The 16290-nt window shown below is 36.3% G+C and overlaps 1 protein-coding gene across 2 annotated transcripts in view; it reads right to left on the bottom strand.

The window, feature by feature from the left end:
• Positions 1-16290, bottom strand: part of nrp1a (neuropilin 1a) — a 135004-nt gene that overhangs the window by 78802 nt on the left and 39912 nt on the right. For both annotated transcript variants that reach the window (XM_039753568.1, XM_039753569.1), the window contains exon 4: positions 334-561. In XM_039753568.1, the coding sequence (XP_039609502.1) occupies positions 334-561 (228 nt within the window). The remainder of the gene's footprint in view (positions 1-333; positions 562-16290) is intronic.

The following is a 16290-nucleotide window of genomic DNA, read 5'->3' as shown; positions in this document are numbered from 1 at the left end:
AAAAAATGGCTCACAGGCTTTGATATAAAATGTAGAGTTTGCTGAATAAGTGGTTTAGATGAATGCAAAGGGATGAAGAAGTCACGGTTATGAAACCAGAAAAATCATTTACTGACTCATTAAAGGACATCAGATAGATAGATAGATAGATAGATAGATAGATAGATAGATAGATAGATAGATAGATAGATAGATACTATATTAATCCCAAGGGGAAATTCACATATCCTATGCAATGCATCATTGACAACTTAAGAAAAGTTCTGCTTGAAAACCAAGGCAAACATTACACAGATTGTCTAAACAAAAAAAAATTGTAACCAGTGCATTTACCTCCTGGAATGCCGTCCCAGATTTCCAGTCGATCATACCGACAAACAGCTCCATGTGGTGGGTTACTATCAGCCTCCAAATCAAAATTTTCGAAATCGAGCACAATTTCATCCATGTTTGGGGCAAAAATAATGTACGTGCATTCCAGATTATTGGGATATTTTTCAGGGTATCCTGGTGATTTAATCACTCCACTGGACCTGGTAAAGTTTCTGGAACATTCTGCTCCTAGAAAAAAACAAAACAAAACAAAATAACACTTAACAATGTTAGCCAAACACTGAACACTGACGATCTGGTTAATTTTTCATAAAATGTGCCATCCATTATAGTGACCTTTCCAGGCTCTGTACTATAACCCTTTCACCTAACAAACACAAACACAACACCAGAGTTGAAAAAATCAGAGCCTTACCAGAAAATTAGTTTGGACAGCATACAAATTCTACATTTATTTTTGCACATTCATCCATGAATTTTGGTGGTTACTGCAAATCAGAACACCAAATTTGGTGGCTCATTATCATAGTGTGAAGCCATGCTGGCTGCTCTTCTGAATTAATGTGAGTTTTTTCATTAGTTTCTCCTGCATTCCAAATTAACGGTTACTGGAGACTCTAAATTGCCTGTTATGTTGGCTTTTAAGTCACATGGTTGGTGGTGAACTTCAGCAGTTATTTATTCTGCCTATGCTGCAAGTGTAAAAAATAAAAAAATAATAACTGGAAGGCTTGTTGTTGTAAGTCTCCTTGGATAAATGCTTTCTTCACAAATATAATAACACAGCAACTTCTTTTTATTCTTTTTCCTCTTCAACTTTTCCCACTTCTATGCTTGGGTTGATCAACCTTCTCCAAGCAGCTCTTTTATGCACCTCCTCCCCAGTCAGGCCCATTTCCTTCAGATTTTCTTTTACTTTATCCATCCAGGTCCACTTTGCCTCCCTCATTTTATCTTCCCCTGTACTTCCATTCCCATTAATCTTTTGTCCACATAAAAATTGTCTCCCCTCACCACATATCCATATCACTTCAACCTACTTTCCTGTACTTTCTTAGATTTCTCTCCCATGTTTGTGGTACATGTAATTCTCATTTCTTGTTTTGTCCTATTTTTTGTAACTCCTCAAATCCATCTAAATATTTTAAATCCTGCCATATCTAACTTTTTCTCCTGCACTCCCTCTACTGACCATGTCTCAGCTCCATAAATCAAGCAGATCTTAACACTGTCCTTGAAACCGTACATTTCACCTTCACCTTACTTTTTCAAACACACAATACTACTAAAATGTCATTCTAATTGTTCATCCCACACTGCACTGTATTTGTTATCTCTGCATCTAATTTTCCATCACAGACTACCACTGATCCCAGATATTTAAATTTATCCACTCTGTTCAGTAGTTGTCCCTGCAGGATAACTGCTGAATCCTGAGCATTAATAAACCTAATATATTCTTTCTTCTTCCTATTTATTTTCAGTTCTCTGTCTTCCAAAGTCTATCTCCAGCCTTCCAACTTCCTCTCCACTTCCTAGTAATTATAACACATCATCGATAATAATAGTAACGCTATAATGGATGGAAAGATGCTTTGTCTTCTGGGGCCACCAGATGGCAGCACTGAGGCTGATGCTTTCTTTCAATAGCTCTCTCTGCAGGCTAACTTCTGAATCCCGATCATCATTAAACCTCATATATTCTTTTTTTTTTTTCCTATTTAATTTTCAGTCCTCTATCTTCCAAAATCCTTGTCCATTCTTCCAACTTCCTCTTCAGTTCCTAATAATACTAACACAACAACAACAACAATAATAATACTATAATGGATGGAAAGATGTTTAGTCTTCTACAGCCACCAGGGGGCAGCAATAATACTGAGACCTAAGCAAATCTGATTAAGCCATACTTGTCACAAAGTGTGTGCCTGAAGTGGGGACAACTGATAAAACTTAGAAAGTCTACAAAGATGATGTAGAAAACAACGACAGAGAAATCAAGAGTAAAGATGAGAACTGCCTGAGGCAGGAGGTGACAAATGCTAGAATGAAAGTAAAACAATTAAATGAGAACTCCAGAAATTCAGTGCTGAAGCAGGGCAAGTATCGCATTTTTTAATTTCCTGTTCTCATTATTTTTGTGGGAGAAGTTCCAGCATTTCATTGCATTCAATATTTAAAAATTCTGTATTGTATTTTACTATATGTATACTATATGGGCAGGTACACTAAAGCGGAATGGGTCCTTAATTTCTTGTTTTTCTTCATAATAATGAACTTTATTACTTCTGGCAATAGCTTTGTTGTCTGTCAGCTTCACAGCCTTGTGTTCAATTCTGTATTTGCATGGAATTTGAGTAAACTGCAAAAAAGTATGAATTAAGCCAGATGTAGACTCAGTGGTTTTCTGTGGCTTTAAAATGGATTCAGAGACAGTGGATTTAAGAAATGTATTTACAGACTATAGGGATTTTCTAAGTAGGAGTATGAACCCTATTACATTTTCAAAATTCCAATGGATATGAATCTGTTGCATATCTAAACAAGGCAAGTCTCCATTCAAAACATTTTCCAAAGTCAAATGAAAACTTTGTAAGGAGATGTTTTACTTTTGACATGAAATATTTGCCACTAAACACCCAAACACAGATTCACCACCAGTAAATGCAGACTGCCAGAGAGGTCAGCCGCACACATGTGCTATTACATCTTCCTTTTATTCTTAAACTTCCAGCTCTAATTGATCCCAGAGATGACAGTTAAGTTGTTTTAAGGCTGACAGTTCAGGAATGTTATCAGAAGCAGCATCCCTCACAGCTCAGCATAAGTGCTCATCAGTCACGGCAATGCACACACAAAAACGAGCAAACATTATTGTTGGCAAAACTTTTGATTTTTTGTTGTGCAAACTTCCTATTGTCAGTGTCGAGACCCAGCTAAGATTCAGGCACTCATCTCTATTTGCTGGGTGGGAAAAGCAGAACTAGCCAAGTGAAGGAGGAACATTTCCTTTGAAATCCCCCAAGAAAGTCTGCTCCACGGAGCAAGCACCAAATGATTCACTGTGTGAGAAAATAACACAGTTACTTTTGTGCAGGCAATAATGCTATTAAGAAACATTGCTGTGATGGCCTCAATGGTGTGGGCGTTTGGATGACTCACAAGCATAATTACTGGGACTTCCAACTGACCCACACTTCTTTTTAGTTATGAACACATGCCAGCAAAACTCCAAAATAGAAAACCCTGAAACTAAAGTAACATTTACACTTCTTTAAAATGTTTATTATCTAGGTTTGCTTTGAAAACTGTATCAATGAAATACTTGTGAGGGCTGTAGAACTTGGCTGTCAAGTGCACCACCAATGTGGCACAGGGCAGGTAATAGTCCCAAGAATACCATCATGGGGCATAGAGAGGGACAGAGAGAGAGAAAGGGCAGCCAGTGGAACTCTATATAGCAATGCAGGAAATGGGCCAAACAGAGTGACATATTTCAACCACAGAAACAAAACTTCCTTGCAAACAGATGATAGTAGCATGTTGTTCATCTGATAATAAGGTCAGGGAAATGAGACATTAAACCAATACTATTTCTCTTGAAGAGCTGGAAGTGCTTATAAAGGATCATGTAATGTTGCCTTTTTTAAAAAAGCTGAAGATTTAGAAGCTTTAAAGGCTTTTTTGGGCTTAAATGGTATAGAGAGATCAGGGGCCACTAGAGAGAGAGAGAGTTGGACATTTCCTGTTCTGACTCTTGAAGAGACTTGATTTAAAAGCAACCCCAAGCAGTGATTTGAAGATGAACAATAGTAGCAATTTACTGATTTTGAAGAGAGGAGAGTTGAGGGCCTTCACATTTGATGATTTTCATCATGATTCTCAGTCATACCTTTCATTTACATAATCTTTAGTGAGTTGGGGGGCAGTTGACGACACAATCCCATGAAGGGCAGTCACATACTCTGACATACCTAGCAGCTCAACTCAAACTGTCTGTGACTCACTGTGACAAAATCAAACAGGTCTGATTTTGTCTTTAGTCATAGGGGTTGTCTCTGTGTGCATGAAAACTGACGGCCAGGGAATGCTCATCTGAAAGTACAATGCATACAATGCAGTGAAAAAGAATAAGGAACACAAGTATTTTGGATCCTGGAAGTTCATCTGTCTGATGTTTGGTGGTTTATACCATGATAGGATGGAAAAAAGAAAAACGAGATCAGATTGTGGCAGAACTTGCCATACTTGTTAACCTTTTGTACAGCATCAGCTCTGTCAGGCAGCACGCTATTGGCCATCAGAAAAAGGCGTCGAGCACAACTGTGATAGTCAGAATTTCACACAGCCAACGATTTTCAGTCGTGTAAATTTACATGTCCCGGTGACTAGATTAGCAACGGCACTTGGCAAATCTAACATATCCTCCAACTAGAAATAATGTGTTATTGGTTTAATTGGATGAAGAAAGCACAAGGTTTAGAAACAGAGACATCCAAAGTGAAAGGCAGACACTGTTGGTTTAATGTTGAGAAAGAGGAAAGTGAGACTTTTGATTATTTCTCAAGTGTGTGTGTTTGTGTGCTTTTATAAAAACAATGTTCTATGTCCAGGATTTGTTTGTGTATTGGGAATCTTACAGGTAATACAAAAAATAGCCGTGTATAATAACACCCAAAAACAAACATATACACCATATTACTGCAATCTTTTAGCTTTTTGGCAATAACTCCCTGATAGTGGCTTTTATCCAGAACCTGTACAGCTCCATGGTGGGTCACTGTGGTTAAAGATTTTCATTGTAACTAGTCTCTTAGACAGAAAATGTGCCTCAGTTTGAGCTACAAGTTTAATTAGACTTACTTGTTCACCATATCAGAGCTTACCTGGGGATTCTGAACAACCTCATACTTTGGGCTTTGCTTGACATCAGCATTTAGCAAACCTGGGACCTTTATAGCAATTACAGTTTTTGGTGGCCTGTTATAGTTGATGTCTAAGCAATGTTAAAATGGGAAGTTCAGTACCAACATGATACAGCATCATGAAACGAAGAACAGCTGGTATTCATTGTCAACTCAAACTTGAGTCGATTCAATGCAAAGTTTTGAAAAGTAATAATGGCAGAGTAATAAAGAAGAAAGTTTTTGTACCCATATGAATCCATTACTATACATTACCACTTATCTTTTAGTGATTTTATTATATATTCACAGGGTGATTATATAAACAGGAAATTAAGTCAATGTAGGTCAATTTAAACTAAGAAACATCCTCTAATTAAAAAACTGGTCTCAATGAAAAGTTAAATCAACTGTGGTCCCTCATCGACTATGCAGCACAGGCCTGCTCCAAGGTTACGCAGAACATTTTTGGTACTATAACCATTCAGGCTCTTGGTAAATGCTTGAAGGTTCATCATGAGTCTCATCAGTCTGTTTAAGTGTGATCAGCACTTCTTTCCCAAACAAAACTATCACACAATGCATACAGATTGGTGGCAGATGTTTCAGCTTATTATGGAACAACAGATGTCGTTAAAACTGTAAACACATCAAAAGTGATGGAAAATAAAGCAAGAGAATTATGGTGACAATTTTACAAGGCTGTGGGAAAAACAGACAGAGCAAATGAATTTATGCATTTATTACCTTTGTTCTATTACATGTTTGTATACTGTGGTTAAAAAGTTGAGTAAACCACAGAGAGAAAAATATTAAAAGTTTAAATTTTAAGTTTGTAATATTCTAGTTATATTTTCTTACACACTAGACATAATCATAATGAATAATGAAAATAAGAATGAACATTGCAAATAAGTTTGGAGTAAAACAAGAAATGTACTTTAATCAGGCACTCACGCTGGATATTACAGTGCACCCTCTGCTGCCAAGCCAGGCTCTGTTGGCATAACGGGGTTTTGGATATTAGAACAATTTTCATTTAATTTCTGAAAAATTAAATCGAATTGAGAAGCTCTTTGAAGTACTCCTCTCTCACACGCTATTTGTTAACTTTCGTCATGTTTAGTTGTGCTTAATCTCTCCATAAAAAGTCCTCAATCTATGTGCCTGTTTTTGTTGATTAAACTTAAATAATAAAACCATGACACCTCTAAATTCCTGTTAATAATGTTCAGCACCTTCAATCATTACTCATAACTCCTACCTCACTGTTATGTTTCAGCCAGGGTTCCTCCACAGCTTCTGTTCAAATTCCTTTTATCCCTTTTTTGTTCATGTTTGATTCCTTTGTTTGTGCTAATATTGCCTTTCATTATTTTGTGTATTTTAATTCTATGTATTCATGCTTGTATTCCTTGTATTTTGTGAGTGGTTCTGCAAGAGATGGGGCCACCCATCCATCACAACCAAGGGACTTCCCTTCATCCTCTAAAGGCCGTGGGAACACACAGTTCATTGTTGTACACTGCATGCACTCGGTGTAAGTGAGTTCTGTAAGATTATTGCTTTGTTCGTTGTTGGATTTCTGTGTTTTGACCTTTTTGCTCTATTTGAGTCTTTGGGTGTTATTTGCCCCTGGATTGCCTGCTTTTGAAACCAACTCTTTCTGTGAATTTTGTGCTGCTTCTTTTCTTACAGAGCAGTTTGTAAAATAAAACTGTTATAAAGCTCATTTACCCATTTAGACAGCCTACTTCCTAGCTACTTTGGAGGTCTCAATTTAGGATTTTGTTTGGAGAAACCACTTGTTCATGACACTCAGTCTTAGAATCACCTTAGTTGCTTTTTTCTGGATTTTTTTTCTAGTGCTGCTAAATCTTTTTCGTAATATGGACACCAAAAATAAGTACAGTTTAATAGGTGAGATCTCACAAGTGTGTTATAAAAATGCCAAATCCTAAACTCCCTTATCTTGTATTTCACATGGTATTATATCCAAAGGTAAATCAAAAAGTAAAGGCATTTTGAAAACAATGTGGTAACCGCAATTTATAGAAGCTGACGCAATACAACACATTCATGATGGCTTATGAGACGTTTTAACATGTTCATCGAAGCACTCTGTTGTTGGTCTAATTGAAGCCATGGTCAAATGAACATGGAAGATCCACTAAGTGATTGTACTATTGTTGAACAATGCACCATAGTAAGATGTCTTTAGGCAGAGGAAGTGAAACTTACTGAAATTCATCAGTAAGCTGTTTGGGTATCCATCTTCACGGTAACTTCACGGTACCTCAAGTCATCATGCTCTCTGGCATTTGCAGGTCCATAGCTGATATCCAAATGTGCAGTAACAGCAGACAATGTTATCCAATGTTCTTCCATGATGAAGGCATTAGTATGTTGATGTGGGCTTGCTTGTGTGCAAGATGTTCATGGTTGAACAGATCAAGATTACACTTGTTCTTCCCACCTTAGACCTTTCTATCCATTCATAAACTTTTTGTTGAGTCATGCTATTTTTACTTAAACTAGACTAACAGCAGAATACTGCATTGTTTGTGTTCAAACTACCCATAAGCCAAAGCGAACATGTTATATTGCGTTAGCTTCTTTCTAGTGCGAATACCATGTAATTTTCAAATTGCCCTTGCTGTTTGATTTTTCCTCATATAAAATAACAACATATTAGCCTTCTTAATCGTTTCTCTAAATTGTCTGGATGTAGATGTCGAAGAATTTACTATGACTCCTAGGACCTTGAGTTCCGAACCTCCTATTCTGTATTCAAATCTAACATTTTTAAAACCTACATGTAATTCTTTAAACTTACTTAGAATAAATTTCACTTGCCACAAATCTGCCCAAGCCTTTATTATCCATCCATCCATTTTCCAACCTGCTGAATCCAAACACAGGGTCACAGGGGTCTGCTGGAGCCAATCCCAGGAACCAATCCCTGGCAGGGTGCCAACCCACCGCAGGACGCACACAAACACACACCAAGCACACACTAGGGCCATTTTAGAATTGCCAATCCACCTAACCTGCATGTCTTTGGACTGTGGGAGGAAACCCACGCAGACACTGGGAGAACATGCAAACTCCACGCAGGGAGGACCCGTGAAGTGAACCCAGGTCTCCTAACTGCGAGGCAACTGCGCCACCGTGCCGCCCAGCCTTTATTATGCCTAAGTGTATATTAATTTGGATGATTGCTAGATTAACCACCCTTCCACCTAGTTTAGTATCATCTGCAAATGTAATCAGCTTGTTTTTTAAATGTTTGTCAAGATCAGTTATGCATATTAAACTGAGCAGTGGCTACAGCACTCAACCCTGAGGGACATCACTTTTAATGCTTCCTTAACTCATAAACATTCCCAAACCATAACCTTTGCTTTCAGTAATTAAGCCAATTTTGCACCTTGAATATCAACTTATTTTACTTTGATCTTTAGCCTCTCGTATGGGACTTTTATCAAATACTTGCCGAAAATCTAAATAAATAATAACATGCCCTTTTCTGGTAATACGCCTTTGTCGCTTTCTCATAGAATTCCAGTAAATTAATGACACAGCCTCTCCCCTGTAAAGATCTATTAACTGCTAACTAATACACTTGTTCTGGCCATGTGATACTTAGTCTTTTCCTTAATAATTGCTTTCATTTATACACCCATCATGCATGTTAAATTATATGGTTTAAAGTTACCTGCATCTGTCTAATCACCTTTTTTATGTAATGGAATAACATTTGATATTACCAGTCTTTAAGAATTTCCCCAGTGTGCAGTGATTTTCAACAAATACCCATTAAGAGTTTATATATGTACTCGCTAACCTCTTTAAGCAGTCTAGGATAAATGTTATCTGGCTCTAGTGATTTGTTTGAATTCAGAATGCATGAATTAAAATGCCACCCATAAGTGCCATTTTTCCTTACTAACCTGAGGCTTTGTGAGAAAATGCACTTCTTCCACAGTGTCTGCTCATTCTGAGATGAAGGCTGTCAACTGAACACTTTGTTTTGTGATCCAACCATACTTTGCCCTGAGTCACAGCACACCTGTCCTATATTAGACAAGCCCTTGCTCACTTACTGCCAGTAAAAAACACATTTTTGAGGACATCTCATACAACTGAACTGCGATTTAGATGTGCTCACTCTCAGGTTGATTAAGTCAAGCTGTTGTTATAGCTACTGCTTTGCATTAATTTCTGGAGCGGCTATGAGAGCATAATTCAAGACATTATTGAAAATGGTGACAGGTGCTCACTTATAAACTGTTTTATTTTTTATCCTGATTTATTTCCCTATTTTTAGTAAAAAGAGAGCCCCAAGCACATAAAAATAATGTGGCTAAATGATTATTTACACAAAGTTTCAAGCTGCACGTAAAATATAACAGCACTGGGAAAACTGCCAGAGAGCTACAATATCAGTTTTCATAGAGTTTTACAGTTATTTATTATAAATTATATTCTAGATATTTGAATGGCTGTATTTTATCATTTACGGCTATGTGTCTGGTAGACATTGAGTGTATTGGTTATAAAACTGCACTTATGACTTTATTTCATCAGACTGTAAGTACATTTTCTCCTCTAAGCTTCACTTCTCACATCACTCATCTCATGTCACTGCTGAAACACTGGCTGGTGGTGAAGAAGTGGATTATTATTAAAAACGCACAAATAACACACTTTAAGTTAAAATATGAATAGGATAACAGGATGCACAACAATCTACTATATAATAAATCACTAAGGTCTGTGTGTCCATCCCTTTAGAGCAATCTGATTGGTCTGTTTGGCTTTGGTATGATTGGTCAGTTTGGCTTTCATAATACAAAGAAACGGAAAGTAACGAGTGTGAGATACATTCTTCAAAGACAGAAATTATAAAACCAGACAGGAGGCAAGAAAGGAGTCTCAAAAACAGTAACAGAATCTGAGAAGAAGGCTTTACAGGAATGTGCTGGAGAAAGGGAGCACCGCTGAAGAGACGTTCACACACGTGAACACAGAAGAAAGGCGCTGAAGGTACATTTAGGGCAAGAGATAACAACTATTTAAAAATAATTCCATTACCTGTCTTTGACAGGTACCGTGGCAAGTTACACATAAAATAGGAGATGGCACAGTGTTAAGCAACATGGCCTCACAGCTTCAAGGACTCAAGTTTGATTCCTAGCCTGGCCACTATATGTACTGAGTTTGCATTTTCACCCTGCTTTTTCTTTGGTAAGCTGATTTACTCTAACATCTGAAAGTTTTGGGTTAATTGAGGATTCTGATTTGGCCTCGTAAGAGTTTTCCATATGTGTGCCCTGTAATGGACCGACCTCCCAACTGGATTCTGTTTCTGTGAAGGGAAAATGTGGGTAAAGGAAATGAAAGAATGGATGTTTCGTGACACATTTCTGGTTATCTGGCAACTTCACAATCAAAAGACCTTCAGTGGTATTTCAAGGGGGTTATTGGTTGTGAACCACTTTACATTTATTAGAGCCCTTTAGTCAATGATTAGACAAACAGCTGGTAAGAAAAATAAAACTAAATGCATACCACCGAGTTAATCATTCACATTTGTGAAAGCTACAGCATAAAAAAGAGAAAAGCTAGCTACCATAAAAAAGAAAGTCTGCTGGGATTTTTCTCCCTTTAGGGGCCAGAATAGATAAAGACCAATGAATGTTAAAATCCTTGAAAGTTGCACAACCTTTCAGCATACAGCAGTGGAATACAGGGGGTCCTCAGGTTACAACACAGTTCCGTTCCTACAACAGTGATGTTTTGGTGTAAGTCGAAACACAACCTAGCCTAAGCCACTTGCCTATCCTAATACATTTGCAAAATCATAATCTAGAACATAAAAACACAACTAAGCCACAGAAAAAGGAAAAGGACATAAATATACTGTACTGTACACCGTACTGTAGTAACAGAAAAAGAGTGCAAAAAAATCCTTACCTTTATTCCTTCTCATGTCTCAATTTTTTAAAGTTTTTATAGGAGTGAGCGTTGTAAACTCAAAACGTCATATGTCGAGACGTTGTAACCCGAGGACCCCCTGTATCTAGTCTAGAAAATAAGCACACTCTTGCTAGAAATGCCTTCATGGCAACAACTCAAAGGAGACTGCATGTGAAAGTCATCTTGATGTCCTGGCATTTTCTTTTTTCCTTTTCTTAACCTAACATGACGGAAGCCTCCATGCTTTTGATACAAACGTTCTTGTAAAGTTTGGATGTTAACCTGCAGAGGCCGTCACTTCTTCTCTGACAGAAACCATCAGTGTTTAGAAATTCCAAACCATGCATCAAAGACAGAATAGGTTAAGTATTGAATTACTGATATGATGTCAGTATAAATAAACTCTGCCTTATAGTACCATTAATAATACAGTACATTAAAAGCTATACATTTTATTTTTTTGACTATTCAATATGGCTTATAAAGTGCACTATATTTATGAAGTAACTGTTGATTACTTGAATACTAACCACACAATTAGATTTCATATAAATAATGTATTATTTTTACCCCATATATTACCATAAATAAGCATTAAATATTTAAATTAAATGACAAAAATCTATCTAAAATAAAAAGTACATATAACAGCATGTGCATTTATATTTACTTCATTAAAAAAACATTTTTGTTCATTAAATATTTTGTTACCAGGGTGTGTGTGATGTATGTTAGAGATTTGCTCAGTTCATTGCTTGTACTGGTTGTTGAGGATCTGTTTGTAAAAAGGAGCGGCTATTACACGTGTAAAAGTAGAAAATACTGCATACAAAATATACTACCTAAGTTGAAATAACCTCTCTCAAGCTAAATTTGGACCAGTAAACTAATTTATAGTTATACAGAATGTTTCAATGTTGTTTTAAGGCTAGGCAAAGTGAAAAAGAAAGTTCCTATGACAGGGTGAATTTAATTATTGTATTTATTGATTATCAACATATTTATAAAGACTTCTGAGAAAAGGTAGCTTTTATTTGAGATTAATTCTAGAACCTCAGTTAATCCTTTGTGGTGTCTCAAGCCCCAGAGCTACCTCATTAATTCCGCCCATGAAATAAGGAACTCGGAAGGTCCTTTTTGGACCAATCTGAAGTGGAATGATGTTTGGTAACTTTGGTGATTGAAGCAGGAGTCTCTTAAAAAGTTTGGTACTGTACTATACAATAAAACAAGAAAAGTCTGAGTGTCCAGTTCATCTGAGTAATCTGATTGGTCCATTTGGCTTTGGTGTGATTGGTCAGTTTGGCTTTGGTGACATGACAAAGGAGGAAGAGCAAGTGTGAGATACACAAGGAGGAAAAACAGGACATAGAAGGCATGCAAAGAGTCACCTTCAAAGTATAAAAGTGGACTGGATGCGAGAAAGCCTTCTCAAGAATAATGACAGAGTCAGAGAAGCAAACTTTACAGGAACACACTCAGCAGAGGGAGAACTGGAGAAGAAATGTTCACACACACGTGGATACTGAAGAAAGTACCTGAAAGTGTACATAGGGCAAGAGACAACAAATATTTTTAATTACTGTACTACGGCAGGTAGTGTGGCTAGTATTTTATAAATGGCTTCTTACTGCACATCGTGGTGGACATGCAAATTGAGGATTTAAGAGAAAGCTAAGGTCAAGGATTGAAGGGGCATCTTGGGCATCTAGGAGAAGTGGCAAAAGGATGACTTAAAAAGTTTAAGAACCTATTTTTGACCTGGAGGATTGTTCCAGAAGACATTCCTGACCAGGAATAAAGGCACCTTCTGGCCACCACCTAGGGGACTTTGTAGTTGGAAGGATAAAAAGATTAATAAGCTAAACTGTGGGAGTAAGAAAAATCAGAGATGTTATTAAGGTCCAGAATGTGTGGAACAGAAGTGTTTAATGTGGTACTTCATTGAAAGACAGATCAGGTACCCCACTTATTGCATAGTAATGCAAGGAATGTCTCAGGGGCCCAAATGAGGCAACAGATTATTTCTTTCATTTTGTTCATCTGTTGTGTCTATTAGTCCTTATGTTTTACTTTCTCTAGTCTTTTTTTATCTTAGTAATAAATATACCTTTTTTGTATTACTTGGTTTTCTTTGTCTTATTCTGGAGATGGCTCATGAGGACCATCTATCGTTTACAAAGCTATTACAGATAAAAACTACAATTCCTTTTATTGATCACTAAAATACAATTTTCATGTATGACCGTAAAGTTGTGTCTTCTCAATGAATCAATGTAACACCATTTTTTTGGTGAGTAAACAATGTAAAAAGGCAAAACGACAAATATTTAAGATAACACATGACCAACTGTTGTGACTGTGACCTAGGCCATATTTGTAGGTCAATTTAGCATAACAAATATAGTTTGATGTGCAGAGTTCGATAAAACCCACACTTAAACAGTCTGTTACAATGCACTGTTACTTGTTAACTGCATGATTTTGACATTGACAATTGTTTTTTAAAATGTATTACTGTTACTTATAAATAGGTTCTTTATTGTCTAACTATTTATCTGACCTAGATAAAGATGCTTTCTTATCATTATATAACATTTCTCATGGTGAATTCCCTTCCAAAACTTTTTATATAAGCCTCAAAGTATAACAGTTTAGAAACAGCAATTATAAACAGTATCAGAATCAAAGGAGATTAATGAGTAGATGTATTAGATTAGGCACAATAAATTGTTTGTGTAGAGAGAGGGATAAAAATTAGTGCTGCGACCATACAGAAACTGCATTCCATTAAACAATTCATTTATTCATATACTGTAATAATCCATCAGCAAAAATAACTACGAGCGTTGATTGCTCAAGGCAATTTTTTATTTACCACTGAAATATGAACACAATTTTAAAAACAATTACTACATCAGGGTGTTTCCTTTCTCTTGTTTTTTCAGTGTATATTTTTACAATTAATTGAAGAAGACAAACTGTGAGATCAAACCAAAAAAACACAAAATCAAGCAACTCAGTATCAAAACTGATTAATAGAAGTATGTAGATGTAATCCAATTTTTTAAATAAATGTAAGAGAAGGCAAGCAAAAAGTATTTTTATTACTAAATGACACAAGCACAGATTTTTATTCTTACCTTGGCATCATTCATATTCAATGAGATGCTTTTGTTTTTTTATTTTTTTAATCAAATAAGTCAGTAGATGATATGTTTATCTAATTTTTCAATAGACAAAGTCAATCTGTTGTACAAATTTTAAATCTACAGTGTGTTAGAATTGTATGATTTTAGAAACTTTATTTTGGCTCAAAACGGTAAACACCTTTTATATTAATTAAATGTCAGAAATAAAATGGTTTCTGTTCATTTTTAGTGCATGCTCCCTTAGCCAGCTCCTACTGCTTCATTGTCCACACTGATGGAGCACCAAGCTTGTTGAGCTCACCAACAGATAATGCCAACGTGAATTGTGACAGACAGCTGGCAGTCATTGCACTTAACCACACTAAACTTAAATCAGAAATTCAGAAGTCTTAAAGGTGGAAAGATAAATAATTATACTGTATCAAATCAACATACGTACATAAACAATGTGAAAATATTTCTGTACATTTATTTTAGCATTTTAAAACAAACACATTTTAATTAATGCTATTAAACGTAAGCATTTTTATAGAGGCTTATTCCCACCACTTAAAAAAAAATTCAGTTATTTCACAACAGTCATTACCCACTGGGGTTGGTAATATTATTGTGCACACATGTGTTCTGCTGTTTAGTGACAGCTAGTGAGGAAAAAATTAAAGACATGCACAGTGTCCAATCAAGAGGCAAAAACTGAACAGACTTTATGGGAATACAGTTATGTGGAGACTTATGGCTCCATTTTGGACTGTCGTATGTCACTCACAAAGTGAACAAGTCTTTGCTAATTGACTTTCTGTGGATCTGGTATGGGTCACCAGTAAGGCATACTTTAACTGCTAATATGGAATAGCAAAAACTGATCTTCAAGTCTTCACCTGGTCCCTGTAAGCCTTACACTGTAACAGGAGGTAGTGTTGGCTGAATACGTTAGTCACATGGAGCGACGCCAATCAAATAACACTTTAACGGACCCACGAAGAGTCAGAAAACATATGAGACCTTGTGAAATAATAATGATAATAATGAAAGATTTATAACTGTGGCTGGTATTGGGAATTTCTAGAACATTAATACCTTATTATGGCTCTCGGGGCATAGATACAGATCACCTTAACTTGTTCAGATGTATATCGACACATGACCGCATATTTAATCCTGCATGTGCTGAGGGATGAATTTAGACCACCCAGTTCAGGCTCAGTGTGAGCCAGTAATTATTGTAGCAGCACTGGGTTTGAGGCAAGAAGCAAACATAGCAGACAGTATGCTAGCGTGTGTTAATTGCTTCAGAACACATGAAGGACTACATGATTTGGTTAAATGTGAAGTATTATTGACACATTTCAGTTGTTCAGTATCAAAACTTCAAAAAAGTAATCATGTGCATTTAAGCATACTCACTGCTAACAATCAATCTGCAAATGCACGGGACCAACATGCAAAACCTATCCAGATCCTGGCACTTGAGGCAGGAATGACAGCTTATGACTACCACTCTGGCAATGTTAAAACACCTGTACTAAACATACTGAACTTTACTCTAGTTAAAACTGTACACCTGTAACTTTTCTTCTGCTATTTTCACTTGATTGCACTTAAGTGCGTGCTTAATCTCTCTGTCAATAGATGTCATTAGATAGAAGCATGCATGTGCACGATAACAACAGCAACTGCAGGCAATATCTTTGAGAAATAATATGCTTTTTAAAATAATGCAATAAATAATTGCAAAATAATGCAATATTTTTGTGAAATAATGCAATTATGCACTTTTTGGTTCATTTGTCATAAAGAAATGACTTCATGTCTTCATGTTTTAATATTTTAATAACATATTATATGTTAGAACATCCAATAATCTATCTAATCTCTCTGTCTGCTTATTCAGTTCACACAGATGATAGAAATTTGTATTA

The sequence above is a fragment of the Polypterus senegalus genome, chromosome 5 (genome assembly GCF_016835505.1).
Source record: "Polypterus senegalus isolate Bchr_013 chromosome 5, ASM1683550v1, whole genome shotgun sequence".
Taxonomy (NCBI): Eukaryota; Metazoa; Chordata; class Cladistia; order Polypteriformes; family Polypteridae; genus Polypterus; species Polypterus senegalus.
Note: the sequence above shows the minus strand (reverse complement) of the source record. Positions and strands in the feature narration are given on the sequence as shown.